Source organism: Labrus bergylta, chromosome 21 (genome assembly GCF_963930695.1).
Source record: "Labrus bergylta chromosome 21, fLabBer1.1, whole genome shotgun sequence".
In the NCBI taxonomy this organism is placed as follows: domain Eukaryota; kingdom Metazoa; phylum Chordata; class Actinopteri; order Labriformes; family Labridae; genus Labrus; species Labrus bergylta.
Window position 1 is genome coordinate 14276602 of NC_089215.1, and position 16093 is coordinate 14292694.

The 16093-nt window shown below is 44.0% G+C and overlaps 2 protein-coding genes across 2 annotated transcripts; one reads left to right on the forward strand and one right to left on the reverse strand.

The window, feature by feature from the left end:
• Positions 1-1930: 1930 nt before the first annotated feature.
• On the reverse strand, positions 1931-7091 carry eme1 (essential meiotic structure-specific endonuclease 1). The gene is made up of 9 exons (XM_020640540.3): positions 6997-7091; positions 4893-5543; positions 4648-4775; positions 4277-4366; positions 3912-4033; positions 3294-3432; positions 3031-3146; positions 2742-2931; positions 1931-2250 (listed from the first exon to the last, which is right to left on the reverse strand). The coding sequence occupies exons 2-9, from the start codon at positions 5515-5517 to the stop codon at positions 2074-2076; spliced, it is 1587 nt and encodes a 528-aa protein (XP_020496196.2). The 5' UTR covers positions 5518-5543; positions 6997-7091; the 3' UTR covers positions 1931-2073.
• A 952-nt stretch (positions 7092-8043) lies between these two features.
• Positions 8044-10646, forward strand: mrpl27 (mitochondrial ribosomal protein L27). The gene is made up of 4 exons (XM_020640298.3): positions 8044-8141; positions 8818-8946; positions 9919-9986; positions 10086-10646. Exons 1-4 carry the CDS (start codon positions 8102-8104, stop codon positions 10290-10292), a joined length of 444 nt encoding a protein of 147 aa, XP_020495954.1. The 5' UTR covers positions 8044-8101; the 3' UTR covers positions 10293-10646.
• Positions 10647-16093: the final 5447 nt, after the last annotated feature.

Here is a 16093-nt window from a genome sequence, read left to right on the forward strand (position 1 = left end):
GTAAGCATTGACTAGAGAGGAGGGGACGGGGGGAGAAAGCTCTCTACAATGTTTTGAATTTAGACTGCAGTAGCCATTTTAAACACTTGGGGTCAGACTAACATATTGCTCCTTTAATTTGTTAGGGTTCTTCATCAATCAACAAAATTGTCCTCATCACTTAAACACACATTCAAATTAGGTCTGTATATACAAAATACTTTAAAGGGATACTTCCCCCATGAATCTGTATTGACATTGGGTCATATACGTAATAGAAATGTGAAATAAATAAAGTTGATAAAGTTGGTGCCTTCTTGGCCGAGAAAAGGCAGAAAGTGTCTTTTTGGCTCACACCAAATCCCAGAATGAATAAAATCCCTCTTTCCTTTTGAGTTGAGGTCAAAGTGAGCGCGGGCAGCAAGGAATAATGTTGCTATGGATGAGACACTCGCACACATCTCCTGCTGTTGAACTTCACCGCCCCATAGTGCTGCTAACTCCTCCCCCTCTTAGACAACGCACATGTTGACAATCAGAGGGAGGAGAAGCCGCCAAAGACATTTATGAGAATGCTAAAGAACCACGTCGACTGACATGGCCCGATGCTGAAGTTTCATAGTGCTGAAAACAGGCAACCAGGCGCTCTGTGGACATGAGAGAGACGCCATTCTCCCTGTTGGAATGTGCAATTAGAGCAACCTTTGAAACGACTATTTTAAGGTGGAAAAGTCACACATTGTTGCTTTAAACAGGGCCCTCAAACTTTCATTCCTTGTAATGGCCAGCAGGAGGCTTCTGAATGGTAGTCCACTAATTAGAAGAAGAAGAAGAAAAGAAGATATACTTTCTTAATCCCGCGAGAGGAAATTCTATTTTACACTGTGTTGTTGAACATGCTACTCACACATAGGCAGAAATACACACACACATGTACACACTGGACATGTGCTAAATGAGAGATGTCAGAGTGAGGTGGGGGGGGGGCCTGCACACAGTGAGCGCTCCTGGGCTGGTGGGGGGGGTTTGGTGGCTTTCTCAAGGGCAGTGCTCAGGAAGTGAACTGGCACCATTCCAGCTACCAGACCAACTTCCAGATTTGGTCCACACTCAGACTTGAGCCAGCGACCCTCCGGTTCCCAACCCAAGTCCCTACAAAGTGAGCTACTGCCGCCCATTAATGGAGAGCGTCACAATTTGTATCCCTTGTTTAAGTTCTTTCATTTTCAAAGTTGTCCAAAAAGAAGATAATTCACGTAAAATAATGCTGACACGCTTTATTTTCTAGTACGAGCCTTTTTCCTTTATGGCGCTCATTTCAGTTCTCTCCTCTCGCAGCATGTTACCTCTCAGTGTTGCCTGCAGGACCCCGGGTGAGGCATGTTGCTCATCGCTTAAGCCCATTTAACAGCTCGTTACACATCCCTCTCTTTCGCCCTCTTTTTTTTCCCCCCCTCTGTTCCAGGCGCTCATCACTTCCTGGTCAGGTTCCATTTTTTGCTAATGCGTTGGAAATGAGGCGTGGGCATTGCAAAGCGAGCTGGAGCAGATTCATGACACACCGTGAAAACACAAACATGGCCAGGAATAACAGGTCTCCACACACACACACACACACACACACACACACACACACACACACACACACACACACACACACACACACACACACACACACACACACACACACACACACACACACACACACACACACACACACACACACACACACACACAGGTAATGACAACATGAGGGGACCCAACGACACGGAAAGCTCAGAGGTTAGTGTGACGTGTAACTCGACTGGACAGCGGTGAACACACACGAGGGCGAGGTGTTACTGCTTCATTTACCCAGATTAGAGAGGAGGCTCGGAGAAATGTTCCCACACACAGACGTTAGCATCCTTCCCAGCGTAAAACAGAGAGCCTCAAAAACTGTATATTTTTTTTTATAAAACTTTAATATGTACATAACGTAAAAAAAAAAAAAAAAAAAGACTTTTACCGCCATCGAAAAATCAGTAAACCAAAAACAGTCTCAATCATCCGAGACTAGAAAACCAACAACAAACACCGTCTCAGATTCTGGGGTCACACAGTGGAGTCCAGAGTCTGCTCCGGGTCACGGGAGTTCATCAGGAGGAAGAGGCGTTTGGAAAGCTCGGGGCCGACCCGTCGAGTGGTGGATGTGACGCCTTCTCCTCGGCGGATCAGAAGGTCAGACAGCAGGGCGATCTTCTCTCTGTCGCTCTTGCGCAGATCGTACGCCTGCAGGACGACAAGAAATCTTCAGCTTAAAGAAAAAGAATGATAAGTCGTCCCCGCGTGAGCTGCCGTGTAACGATAACAACGAGATATTACTCGATTTATTCACCAGTCAAACAGCATTTAATTTGAGTATCATTGTGTTACACTAACAGTTCTCATTCACCAGCAGAGGGCGCTACATGGATTACAACAAACATCCTCACTCTCCAGCTTTGTGAATCAAGACGATTTCTTGTCGTCTCATTTGCAAAAGTTTAACGGCCACAAAAGCAAAAAATTCTTTGGTAAATATGGCCTGAAGTTTGACTAAAAGTATTAAAACGCACAGTATGTAAGTTCCACCACCAGGGGGCTCTCAATCAAAACAACAAAAAATGAAGCTCAAGGCTGGCGGGGAATCATGGGAGTGACTGTCTCCGCTACTCCCCCTGTGAACCTGTTACATCTAATACTGTTATCTTTAGAAATGACCTTTGTTTTGGCGGTCTTACCTTCTGCAGCAGCCGAGGGGACGGATACGCCGCCAAGATGGCCGAGGCCATATCTGGACTGACTCTGTTCAGCTGCTGGATCTGTCTCTTCCACACCTGCAGCAGCCCCTTCCCCGCCTTATCCGACTTCTGCCCCCCCGCCCACTCGCTCTCCAGGCAGAAAGAGAAGCCCGTCTTGTCCCTCTCTCGCCTGCAACCACAGAGGATCATGGGAAATGTCAGTTTGACGATGTGAGAGAAAAAAAGGTCAGGGAGGGGGCGGAGCCTGTGAACAACGAAGCTGGCTTACTTGAAAGGAGCTTCTGCAACCGCTTTGGTTGTCATGGTGATGTGATCGGAGAAGTCCTTCCAGGTCGACAAGAATCGGACCGAGACGCCTGTGTGAAGCTGGAGATGCACCACTGCCTGATGGGAAATCAAGAGGACAGAAGGAGGCGATTCAAATCAAAACAACGCACACACAGAGGGAGGGCCAACGGCGCCTCGGAGCCGTACCGGGCCTTGGGTCGATCCTTAAATGAATGAAAAATAACGACACTAACACAAACCCACCTCCTCTAATTCCACTCGCGAAACTTCAGGAAGAACCTCGGCTGCACCGTTCTTCCTCCTCTTCTTTGCCTTTCCTCCCCCCTGCTCCTCGCCCGCCACCGCCTCTCGAAACCTCTTCTGGCTCTGTGACTTGTTGGATCTGAGGACACAGAAGTTGATTCTCTCAGCGCCCCTTTGCTCTCCGTGTCGTCCTCTTCGCACATATTTTAACACCGACTGAGTTAATGAGTCAGTGAGCGCTTTACTTCACACCGTTGAACACAGTCACCTCCTTCTCTACTGTCAGACGGCAGGAAACCAGAGATTCAGCGCCTGGTTTAATGTTTTTTCTTTCCTCCTCGCCCGTGATGTACTCGTCCTCAGAGCTACTAGCATCTCCAGTTAGAGTAAGAAATCGAAATGCTGAAATTATCGCTCCAATATGGATGATTTTCAGATGTTGCATCACCAGTTTTACTAGTCTATGATGTCCGGATTCACTCAGTCATGTTGATCTCAAAGAGTGTTTGTTCCTATCGATTGGCTTTTATACAGTTAATTACTTCCTGCAGCTATAAATTGAGTATCCTTGGATTTAAATATCAAACAGTTTTGTATACAGATGTCGCCTTTGCCTACCTGAAGTATTTCTCCAGGTCGATGACCACCAGGCTGAGGATTTTGTCCGGATGACGTCTCTGTTGCTCCTGGACCCAGGAGCTCAGAGAGGGTCCGGAGTCAGACCTGCCCTGCCTCTCCTCCTGAAGGGAGAACACACAGGTGCACCTTTCATGTATACAGTCTACGTTTGAAACATTTTAGACACGTAAGCCAGTTTCCACCAAGCGGTGGTGCCCAAATAGACCCCTCCTCGAGGGAGACAGCTCTCTCCAACGTGTTGAATTTGGACTGCAGTAACCCATTTTAAACACTGGGTGTCAGAGTTACATATTGCTCCTTTAAGCTGTCGTGTCTGTCGCTATGCTGCACATGAACCAACTGACCTGGATGTAGTTGTGGATCAGAGTTATGAAGTCGTCAACGGTCATCTGCATCACAACGTGAGCCTCAGGTTCACACACACCATCCTCAGTCTGACACACAGAGAGAGAACAGAGCTGTTATCAAAGACACTAAAAACACATCAACGCTGCTTTAAAAAAACAGCTTACACTTCAAGGACTGGGGGATCATTTTATTTTGAATATCCTCTAGGCTGGATTTATGCAATGGGATAGCAAGTGTGTGTGTGTGTGTGTGTGTGTGTGTGTGTGTGTGTGTGTGTGTGTGTGTGTGTGTGTGTGTGTGTGTGTGTGTGTGTGTGTGTGTGTGTGTGTGTGTGTGTGTGTGTGTGTGTGTGTGTGTGTGTAATCACCTGAGCACAGGGAGTCCTCCTCATCCAGCTGACACTGCGCGGAAGCGGCTGTTTCTCGATGGCGCAGCTGCAGCCCAGAGCCTGCACCGACGCCAGCAGAGTCCCGCCTCCTTCGAGCTGAAGGAGAGCTGCGGACAAAACGACAACAACAAAACCCTCACACATGCGTACAGATTTTACAACCGCTGTTAAAAGTCTGATTTCAAAGTGTTTTCTGACACGTATCTTCCATGTGTCGTCTCTACCTGGGTCCACAGCCACCACCATGTGCTTGATGCACTCCTCCGGCCTCAGCGCTTTGGCCGCCTCCGCCAGAGCTCTCCTCTCTGCTTTCTGCCTCTCCTGTTCCTGCCTGAGTGCGCCCTTGTCTTTCTGCTGCCCCTCCCTGGCCTGCCTCCTCCTCCTCAGGGCCTCCTCTCTCGAGGCATGCATCTCCTCGGCCGAACGTTTGGCGGGCTTCCTCTTGGCGGGGGAGGTTTCGGTGCAGGAGAGAGGCTCGGGAGGAAGAGCCGCCGAGTCCTCCGAGCCATCCGACGACCTGTTTGTCGTTGTTCTCACCTGATGGATGCTGGACAGATTGGACATGAAACACCGCTCAGCATATTTCCCATTAGCAGCCGCGGAGGAGGTGGTAATCACATTGTCCTGTTTCTGTTTGAGTCTCTGTGCCAGCGGGACATAAGGTGCGCCGTCATCAGAATCGCTGCTGATCATCAACACGTCCGCCGTTCTTTTACCCACACTGCCCTTCACAGCGGTGAACTTGGCTGCTTCGGGTTTCTCCGTGTGGCTCCGGGAGACTTGGCTGAGGAAGTCGAACACAGGCAGCTCCTCGTCCAGATCACTGGTGGAGTCACTGTAGCTGCCCATGTCATTTCATGTCCAGCTGAAAATGACTGTTAACGAGAAATTAAAAAAAAGAATTCATAACAATTCATACAATCTCTGTCGTGGATATGAACAGGAGTTTAAGCATTGGCAACACTAACCAAATGTTGTATTCAAAATTCAAACATTCACGGACAGAGCTGGGGGTGGGATAAGACACGCCCACTCACTCCATCATGCTGTTACCATCACATCAAACAGTCTGTGAGACAAACAAACACGCGCAAACAAACTGATAAGCAAGTTTAGCTTGGCTATTTAGCCATGAGCGACGACTCAGCCAGTGATGAAATCTTTGCAACAGAAATGCAGTACGAGGTCAAGGACTCCTCTCCTCCAGAGTCTCCACGTGCAGTCCAGAGAGAGCAGATATGTCGAGGACATGGAGGCGAAGGAGTGGATGGGAGGCTGTCTCTGATTGGTAGACGTTGCCCCCTAGATGTTATGGCTGTAACACAGCCCTGTTTTTGCACTTTGCAATCGGCATGTGTCGTGTCGTGGCAAGCCATTTAGATTTCAGTTATAAGCGATCCGCGCAATTCTCTCAATCCACTTGACTCAACGCGGTTTGCTGAGTCTGGTGTTGTAGTTTTTCAAGGGTTTGGTGATGAAATCTGACACTTCATAACCTTGATCCAGCTCACTTTCATCCCGGTTGTTAAGAAAAAATGAAGAAAAACTGGACAGGCTCGAAATCTGGATTACTAGTGCTTTACATGGAAAAGCAGGGGGCACAAAGATCCTCATAGGCCTTTTTAATTCATCATGTTATATTTAATATTTATAACTATTTGGTGGAATACTTAATTTGCAATTAAATCCTTTATTTATTACGAAACCATGTCTGTGTTTCATGTTTTTTTACTTCTTTTCTTGACTTTAGCACACATCACAGTTTGTTTTATATTTTATGTCTTTATGATTTTAACACATAAATCATTTTCTTCTGGTACCAGACTGCGAACCAAACTCTGTTCATAAATCTGCCGTATTTGGATTTATATGCATGTTATCAATAAAACTACTACCTGACAGATCATAATGCAAAAGGCACTCAATGGAAAGGTGTTTTAACAAATTCGGCGTCATCATAAAAAAGCTAACATTCATTATTTCAGGCAATTGCGCAAAACTCCGTTAACAAATCTGCCATAATTTGATTTCTATTCGTTTTTATCACATTAAATATTGAAGATGTGATAATAAACTATGTGGCACACAAACAGTAAGTGTTTTAAACAATTCGGCGAATAGATAACAAAGAAAACTTTTCTTATTTTAGTATAATCTTGGATCTTTTTAGTTGGTGCAAACCGCTGAAAACAGGCTGTTGTCAAAAGTAGCTAACGTCACGCTAGCTTAAGGAGGCTTTACTCACTTTAAATAACATATTTGTTCACATACATAAGTTAACTATAAGTAAGATATGATGTTTGTTACTTAATAATAAGATCAACATACCAAAGGTGAAGTTTTGTGCGTTACATGAGAGCTCGTTTGATTTCCCCGGGTTGGAGGTTTTTCTTCTTCGGTGGTGTTTGTTGGCCGCTAACAACCTGGTCGCATTACCGCCACCTAGTGGACTGGAGGGGGAAACAACAAAAACAAAGAAGACAAGACTGCATGAGTTGGGCTCCTAACTTTTGTTATTCCTTCAGCAACGACAGGAACTATTTTAGTTCTAATAACCCCGTTTAGAGGAACCTTTTTAGTTCCTGCTTCAGAGTAGGTAATCTCCCAGCACCATGGCAGAAAAAACAGTCCCCATGGTGTGAACTAGTGGATAGTTCCTCTTAGAAAAGTCTGCAGAACTGTTTGATCAGACAACACTTTAATTTTGCTCTTTCTGTTCAAGACAAGGAATTTATGTAAGTTTTATGTATTATTAAGTTCAATAACTTGATCATGTAAAAACACAACATAAGACATCAGACACTTTATTGTCATTGTATGCAATATACAACAACATTTTGTTGGAGACAAACAGCCCAGCAGCAATATAGGAGTTAAAGAATATAAAATATACAGCTCGGGGAAAGAAGCAGTTCCTCAGTCTGTTAGTAAGGCAGGTTTTGGAGATAGGGGGACAAACAGACTGTGTCCTGGGTGTGTTGTCTACTTGCTGATGTTGGTTGCTCTCCTTTGTATACCTAATTATTGTTTTTTATCTTCATCTAAAATCAATTAAATCAAAATGCACACCTTTATTTTTATCTTATTTTGTCTAGTTTTGCTGTGTTTTATTTTATTTTTTGTTTCATTTCGTTTAAATTATTTGAATTTAGATTTATTTCTTTGTTTTCTTTGTTTAATTATATTTTATTTTTATTTTATTTTACTTGCTTTATTTTGTTTAAGTTCATTTAATGGTATTTTATTTAATCTTATTTTATGTAGTTTTATTTGTTATATTTTATTTTACTTTATTTTATTTACAGAGTAGTACCCATTAAGCTATTATGATCCACCCTCCGTACCACTAGGCGGCGGTATACGCCGTTTTCCAACCTCCAGAAAACACCAAGAAGAAGCTACACGTAACTTTACGTAAGTGACGTCATTCAAGATGGCAGCGCTGGCGTCCTTGATGCTCAGGTCCAGAGCAGGTAACATATTTCTTCAATAAAACACGTTTGAGATAATCTCTTTTGATTGTGAAACATTTATGTGTTCATGTTCATTTTTAATTGAGAGTCTGAGAAGTTTCAGGAAACATGAAGTGCGTTAAAGAGGAGTTTATAGTTCATGCTAACTGTCGTGCCCCTGATTGATTATGGTGATGTTTTAAAAACATGCATGCAGCTTCTCAGTGCCTTAAATCTTTAGATACTCTTCATCAAGGTTGTGATCACATCTCAAGAGCCTGACTCATCACTTCGTATTCATGTGCTGGAAGCTTCATTCTTCCCTCTGCCAGACTCACTAAACCTTTTCTTCTTATCCCCAAAGTGCGTCTTGAAACGGGGAAAAGGAGTTTCTCCTGCAGAAGGATCTCTCTGTGGGGGGTCCTGGTCTCTTTTAGAGTAGATTCAAGGTGTTGGAGGACAATGCTTTAGGTTGTACAGGCTTTGAATTTGAGATGCACCGATCCACTTTCACTCAGTTCCAGTCTGATTCCGATTGCAATATTTTTTAAATCATGATAAATCCTATTTTTAATTGCATCGCAAGGTATCGTAAACATCGCTGGTGACGGCAGTACTCGAGTATGAGTGACTGGACTATAATCAAGCTGAATGTGAGTGATACTAAACCTGACTTTCTCTGCTCTGCTGGATTCAGGTTTGCTGTCACCTGGTCGCTCGGCTCTCCTGGACTCTGTGAGGTTTGCGTCGAAGAAGTCTGGAGGGAGCAGTAAGAACGTCGGAGGAAAGAGCGCCGGCAGGAGATATGGCTTCAAGAAACAGGACGGTAAATGCTTCAGATATTTGAGAGGCCCCTTCGTGTCATCTTAAAGTCTGAACTGCAGGAGATGTTGGTGTCCGAGGAGCTCTGAGGTGTCATGTGGATACTCACAGGGTGGAGAGGGGGGGGGGGGAAGCAGGTTTTCAGTAGAAGGGTCCAGCAGGGCGATATGTTTCCAATCATGAAGAACCCAAGAAAAGAAGGCCTCTCTGTCAGAGTGAAGTTTAAGGTAGAGTCAGCAGCTTTCTCCTTCAAAATAAAATACAGACTTCTCCTAAAGTAAAGCTGCGCCATCGTCCCTTCTGGGTCTCCATACATGTGTGGTGGTGACTGTGCCTGCAGAGACTCTGTCCTCTGACTGGATTTTACTGTTCTGCTTTGTTCTGGTTGACTCGGGACGTTTCTGGGCAGAGCTGGTGTGTTTCCTCCAGCCAATGACAGCGCAGCAGGTGAGTTTAGGAGTGGATACAATTCAGGGATTGGACGCAATTCAAACCGCTGAATATGAGGGACGTGGACGTAGCAGCAAAGAAGAGAAAATACAATCACAGTAAGGAGAAACACCAAGCGGATAAAAATTGTTCTAAAACGAGGGTGAACCTTGTGTTGTCTTTTACCCGTGGATGTGGAGTTGGTCTGCTTCCTGTTGGACAGGCAGGTGACAAACACCTGCGGTTAGCTTGTGTTAGCGTGCATTAGCTTGCAGTGTAGGTAAAAGCAGTAAACGTACACACTACATCCTGCAGTGAGGGTGAGCTTCTGGGGGGCGATGAGCCCAGGAGGAGGGGCCCAGTTTGAATGTTTCTTGATTCCCTGTCAGCCTTGATGTCATCTTGTCATCGTTTTGATATAGGGTCCCCTGGTGGTGGAGATTACATCCTGTGCATTAAAAAAAAAGTACACATGGTTCTAAATTAAAGCCATGAGATGACCTGCGCCTGATGAATCAGCTAACGTCTGTTTCCTTTTGTTTACCAGGAAACTTCGTCCATGCAGGAAACATCCTGGCCACTCAGAGGCTGATGAGGTATCAGCCGGGCGCTCATGTAAGTTCTTCCTTTCTGTTTCTGAAAGTGTCGATCTGATGCAGTCAACACCCAACACGTCCTGATCCTGATCCTGAATCTCGTCCTCCCTCTCCTCAGGTGGGGATGGGGACCAATAAGACGCTGTACGCTCTGGAGGACGGTTACGTCCGGTTCACAAAGGAGGTCTACATCCCGGCACCACGCAGCCCCGAGTCCACGCAGATCATCACCAAGCTGCCCAAAGGAGCCGTGCTCTACAAGACCTTCATCAACGTCCTGCCGGTCAAACAGGAGGGCAAGTTCAAACTGGTGGACATGGTGTAAATCTGACCGGACTCGTTATCCTCCCACGTGTTCCAGAAGTGGGCGGGATCAGGAAGAATTCTCTTTGACTGACAGCTGGGGGACACACTTTGATTTGGAGTGTTTTCTCTTAGAGGTTACTTTTCAGCCATTACAGATCGTTTCACTTTTGCCACCTGAAGAAAATCAACTGGACTTTTTTGTCGTTTATTTATACGTGGAATGAAATCCCCGAGCTTTCCTTTAAATGGTCGTCACGGTCAGAGACGAGGTGAGAAGTGTGTCTGCTCGTACATCCTTAAAGAACAGACGTAACGAGAATATGTGCTGTACGTTCTGTATTAAAGTTTTATACATAAAAATCTGAAGAAAGTGGCGGACATCTTTTTATTTACTTCTCACTTAAAAGGCAGGGTGGGTCATTTATTGAAAACTAGCATGATTTTGAAAGTAGCATTCCCTAAGTGCTCCGTCTGCATCCACCCCCTCCCCTCTGTGCTCCCACTAAAGCCACGCCCCTCACTTACATGCTCGAGCACCATTGGTCCAGAAGCGGACCTCAGCTCATGCTTTGAGTGTGGGCTAGAGCACGAGCAAGGAGACAGGGAGGCGTGTGATTGGTTCATCAGATTGGTACCTCGTGGCAGACATTAGTTGAAGTTTTTACATGATTACAACTGATACAGATGACGGATTTTCTTTGTTCCTTTTTTAGAGCACATGAGTTATTCATTTCTGTCAGGAACGAAAGACAATTTCAACCAACATCTTATAAAGTGTAAGTTAAATCTAAAACAACCTTCTGAAACCGTAACATTCTCTCTTCCCTGTGTCATCTTGGGGTTAAGTGTCTTGCCCATGGACACATCGGACATGTTACTGCAGGAGCTGGGGATCAAACCCTCGCCCTTCCAGTTGAGATGACCGACTCTACCAACTGAGCCACAGCCCTCCTAGCACTTTTGTGATGGTACTAAGTGCTTTACAAGAATTAAACATAGCACATAAAACAGATTAAATGAATAAAAACCGTAAAGTCGCTGAGTCACCAAAGATTGGACAGTCAATAAACTTGAGTAATAGAGGCCCCTCAGAGTTGAGATACCCCTACCCCGAGTTAGCACAAAGCAATTTAAACTAGAAAGCACTAACAGTTAGTTGTATAACAATATTTTACCATTAAATGACTTTCTTTGGTTGTTTTTTTGCATCTCAAACTGAAAAATAGTGAAAATTAAGGCTCTTCCAAAAAGGTACAGCTCCTGATTTATCACACGTGTCTCTGAAAATCAAAAACAGAACTTCACCGAATTAGGTCTAGAAGTTCACATGCAGATCTTAATTACAATTAAGCACAATTTCAATCAATACCACTTGACATTTTGGAAATATGCGCACTTAAACACACATGGAGTTCAGGCGAAAATTGAAAGTTAAAACAAAACTTCATAAGCTCCGTATATCAAAGTTTCTCATCCTTAAAGTAAGAACACCCATCGTCAAAATTAGTCACGTTTATGTTCTTAAGACGGTTGTGACATCAGAAGAAGCTCTCCCAGAAAAGTTTGTTTTTAAGTAGATAGATTTGAGAAGTGCAGTACATAAAAGTGACCACCGGATGGTGTAAAATGTCTGCTGCAGGAACAGAAAGAGAAGAAACCACAAACACAGCCGCACTAAAGTATGATGTTTTATATCATGGTCATTCCAGCTTTGGAGACGATATCTCACTTTGTGTGTCATGGCTGCCTCTTTGTTGGTACCTCAGCCCAGACCTTCAACACACCTGCTCACCTCATTACAGAATATCTACCTGCCCACATTGTCCTTTCCTGTGGGCTTTTTTAAGCCTTCACTTTAGAGACAAGAGGGTGGATAGAGTCAGGCATCGGGGAGAGAGAGAGAGCGGGGAACAACATGAGGGAAGGGAGCCACAGAGCGGATTCGAACCAGGGCGGCCCACTTGGAGGACTAGAGCATCCATACATGGGACACGCGCACTAGTATTGTAGTCAAGACCACACTTACCAAGATATTTAGGGGTCAAGACTGAGACCATAAATATCAATGGAATCATTCTCTCCCACTAATGTGAAGCAGGCGTGTCCCTCACTACTGACGTCCCCCTTAATGTAATTCTAATCCAATTTCAGCCATCAGATTGAATACACGTGCAGTGGTTAGCGGTGTTGCCTCACAGTGAGGAGGTTCCTGGTTTGAATCCCCGTCTGACAGGAGCCTCTCTTTGTGGAGTTTGCATGTTCTCCCTGTGCATGCGTGGGTTCCCTCAGGGTACTCCGGCTTCCTCCCACAGTCCAAAGACATGCTCGTTAGGTTAACTGGTGATTCTAAATTGCCCGTAGGTGTGAATGTGAGTGTGGCTGGTTGTCTCTCTCTGTATGTCAGCCTTGTGATTGGCTGGTGAACAGTCCAGGGTGTAACCCCGCCTCTCGCCAGATGACAGCTTGGATCGGCTCCAGCCCCCCATGACCCCAGACGGGAAAAGCAGTGTAGATAATGGATGAATGGCTGGATACATTCCTAAAAACTGGTAGTCAAAAGTATGAAAAAGGATCCCTCGTTCCAGTTTCTGATTTTGAGAGTGCAATCCCAAAATCTGACCACAAGATGTCGCACACTCATTGATTTACTGTACTGGCTCCTGATCCGCACCATAAAAATACTCAAACTGCACTTTTATGTTGCTTCTTATGCAAAGATGAAATCTGAAGTTTATGATCCACCAGTCCCTTGATTGATAATCTCCCTTAATCATGACTTCACATGAACTTCCCCCCTTGTACAAGTGTATCAGTGAAAGGAACATCTGCATACCGGAGAGAGTGCAGCGGTGGTATGCGGAGGGAGTGAGGGTGACGCCTGGTACTCTGAACGGGAGGGCGAGTATGAAGCAGAACTGATGATTGATGTGAGGAGTTAGAAGAGACGTGTTGGAGAATGAATCTCTGCTCATGGGTCACTGTGATCTCCACGCCTGACGGATTATAAACTGTGTGTTTTAAGCATCTCGGTATGTCTTACACTGAACATGTTCTCCGCCTTTAAGAAAAAGATCAGTTACTGAATAACCACTTTCTGTTGACAGTCCAGGTTGGTATCAGTTCAGGTGAAACTCAATAGACGCACAAGTACTTTTTATTTTTTTTACAGTGCAAGCTTGCCTTGAGATTTTGATCAGAGTTAAAGAGTAACCCCGCTGTCGTACTTCAACTCTCAAACTCAGAGCGAAAGTCGTTAGCAATGAGTTACTGTTTAAGCAGAGCACGGTCTGATACCGAAGTAACCTCCTTAAGACACAGCTTTTGCAATTTGTAATAGTAGAGGCACAATACTTTGTACAGACATTCATGGTCCCCAGATAATTAAAGGAAGAATGTGTGACTTGTTACATATAAATACATCAGTTTAAGTCTATCCTATGTAAATGAGCTCTCTGAGTCATGACTGTCTACAACGAGTGAGAAGCTCGAGTCCTGCTGACTGTGTTGTTGTCAGAGCCGTGTTTACATGGACGGGACGGCTGGCTCCTCCCCTTGTGTATAAAAGCTGTTTTAGTCAAGAACTAGAGAGAAGAAGAAGAACATACTCACTGATTATTTGGATGTTAGTAAGAGTTTTTAGATCACGGTCATTCTGTGTCAGTTTACATGCAATGTGAAGCTACGAGCTAACTAAAGAGCGCTAACATTAGCATGCTAACACAATGCAGCTCGTGCAAAGGACAATTTTGTCCACCGCCTACCTTTAATGGTGCTTGATTATGGTGCGTTGTAATTGATAACACCTTTGTGTGAAGTATGGAGGAGGTGTGACCAAACAGTAGTTCATGCGAGTGCTCAAGGGCGACATCTACTGGAAAAGTCGCACATGCTTCCTTTAAACCTGCAAACTTTTACAAGAAACACTCCTTTTGGACTCCCTTATTATGCCTAGGTAATAGGAGAGACAAAATCATTTGATTTGGTCTTTACATTTTATAAACTATTGAAGAAATTTTATTTGAAGAAACTTTCTTGGTCCTCAGAGGATAAAGCCCACCAATCTTTGACATCACCTCCCTTTCTTTCTCTTGGGACACCAAGATACTGATACTGACGGATTTAAAGTGAAATCTTAACAGTGATTAGATGGATACCCATCACAAAGTGCAGATATTCATGGTCCCCAGAGGATGAATCCTGCATACTTTAATGAGAAACACAACTTTTGCACTCTCTAAATGTGTCAAGAAACGGCATATAAAAAAAGATCTAAAAAGTATTGAAGTATTTTTCAGTGCACATTCATGATCCCCAGAGGATAAATCCTGTTGTGTTCTGAAAGCTTATCCTTCTCAGACCAGTAGGTGGCACAATGGGACTGTTGTTACTCTGGAGAATACAGAAAGTAGAGACAATGTGTTGTGAAGAATGTACACCGACAGTGAAGAAAGTTACAACGTAATCCTCTGTCCAGTGAGTCTTTACTACAAATATAACAAATCCTAAATATTTAGATTTTTCCTGAGCTTATCCACTACAAGCACCAGTATGTAAAAAACGTTATACCCATCCAGTGAAAAATCCTCACGATGTAGTCGCATGATACTTTCTACAGATATGCATGGTCCCCAGATGATGTTCTAACCCAAATATAAAAGACAACCAAACTTTAAAGTTTGATCTCTGCTGATGAAAATCTTCCAGCAATTTGGTCCAGACTAAAATATCTAAAACTTTTTAAATAAATTGTCGTAAAAGATCCAAATGACATTCAGGTTTCTCAGAGGATAAAGCTTACTGACATTTCATATTGCCTCGCTTTTTGTGGTTTCAAGTTGCAGTAATTGATTATTGATTATTATTTTGTTTAGTCCCCTGACCTATTTATTATCACCAACATCAGGTCAAAGTTTAACCCATCCAGTGACAAAAAACTTGACAGTTTAGTCTTCGCTGAAAAATCTAATAGGTCACATATCATCCTCCTCTTCAACCAGTGTAAATAAGTCTCAGAGCTCTCCAAAACATGTCTGTGAAGCTTCTTGTTCTAAATCCACTCTGATCCTGTATTTGATCATGCCTATAAACCCCTCTATTTCAACCCTGCTCAGAACAGACTGTTTCTGTGTCTGTACCTTTAAATGTAAATGAGCTGTGTCTGACCACGCCCCCTCTCTGGAAGGGCTTGGGTGTCTTGGTCTTTCTCGCTCCATGTCCTATTGTTTACGATGAGAAGGCAGACTCAGAGGGCAGAACAAACACTTAGCTGTGGGAGGGTCACCCTCCTGGGGGAGGGGTTACTGCCCTTTGTGATGTCATGAAGGGACAATCTCCAAACAGCCTGTTTGAGCACATTTTCTGAAAAGTGAAGCAGGCAAAAGATGGAGAGGATGGACTTTTCTCATCATTGGGGAAGTGGACAGACTAGGGACACATTAGAGAAACATGGTGAAGTGGATTTTGTAGAGAATGTGATCTTTAACATCGATTGGATAAATTGTCATGAGAGTTTTAACAGATATTCATGGTCCTCAGAGGATTACACCGACTGACCTTTACTTCACCTCAAGTTTTCTCTTATGCCACCAAACAAATGGTTACATAACCATTTCAATTGGTGCATTCAGTTGCTTTTCTTCTGTAATCTCTTATTGAGCGTTTGTTTTATTGGTTCTTTAAACAAAATTATGATGTTCACTTCATTATCTGACCAAAAAAAAAGACACTATCTGCTTCCTTTGTAGAAGCTGCTTTTGGTAGTTTAAACCTTTGCCATTTTATAAAAGTCACATTTACTGTCAGCAAAGCCAGTCCAATGAA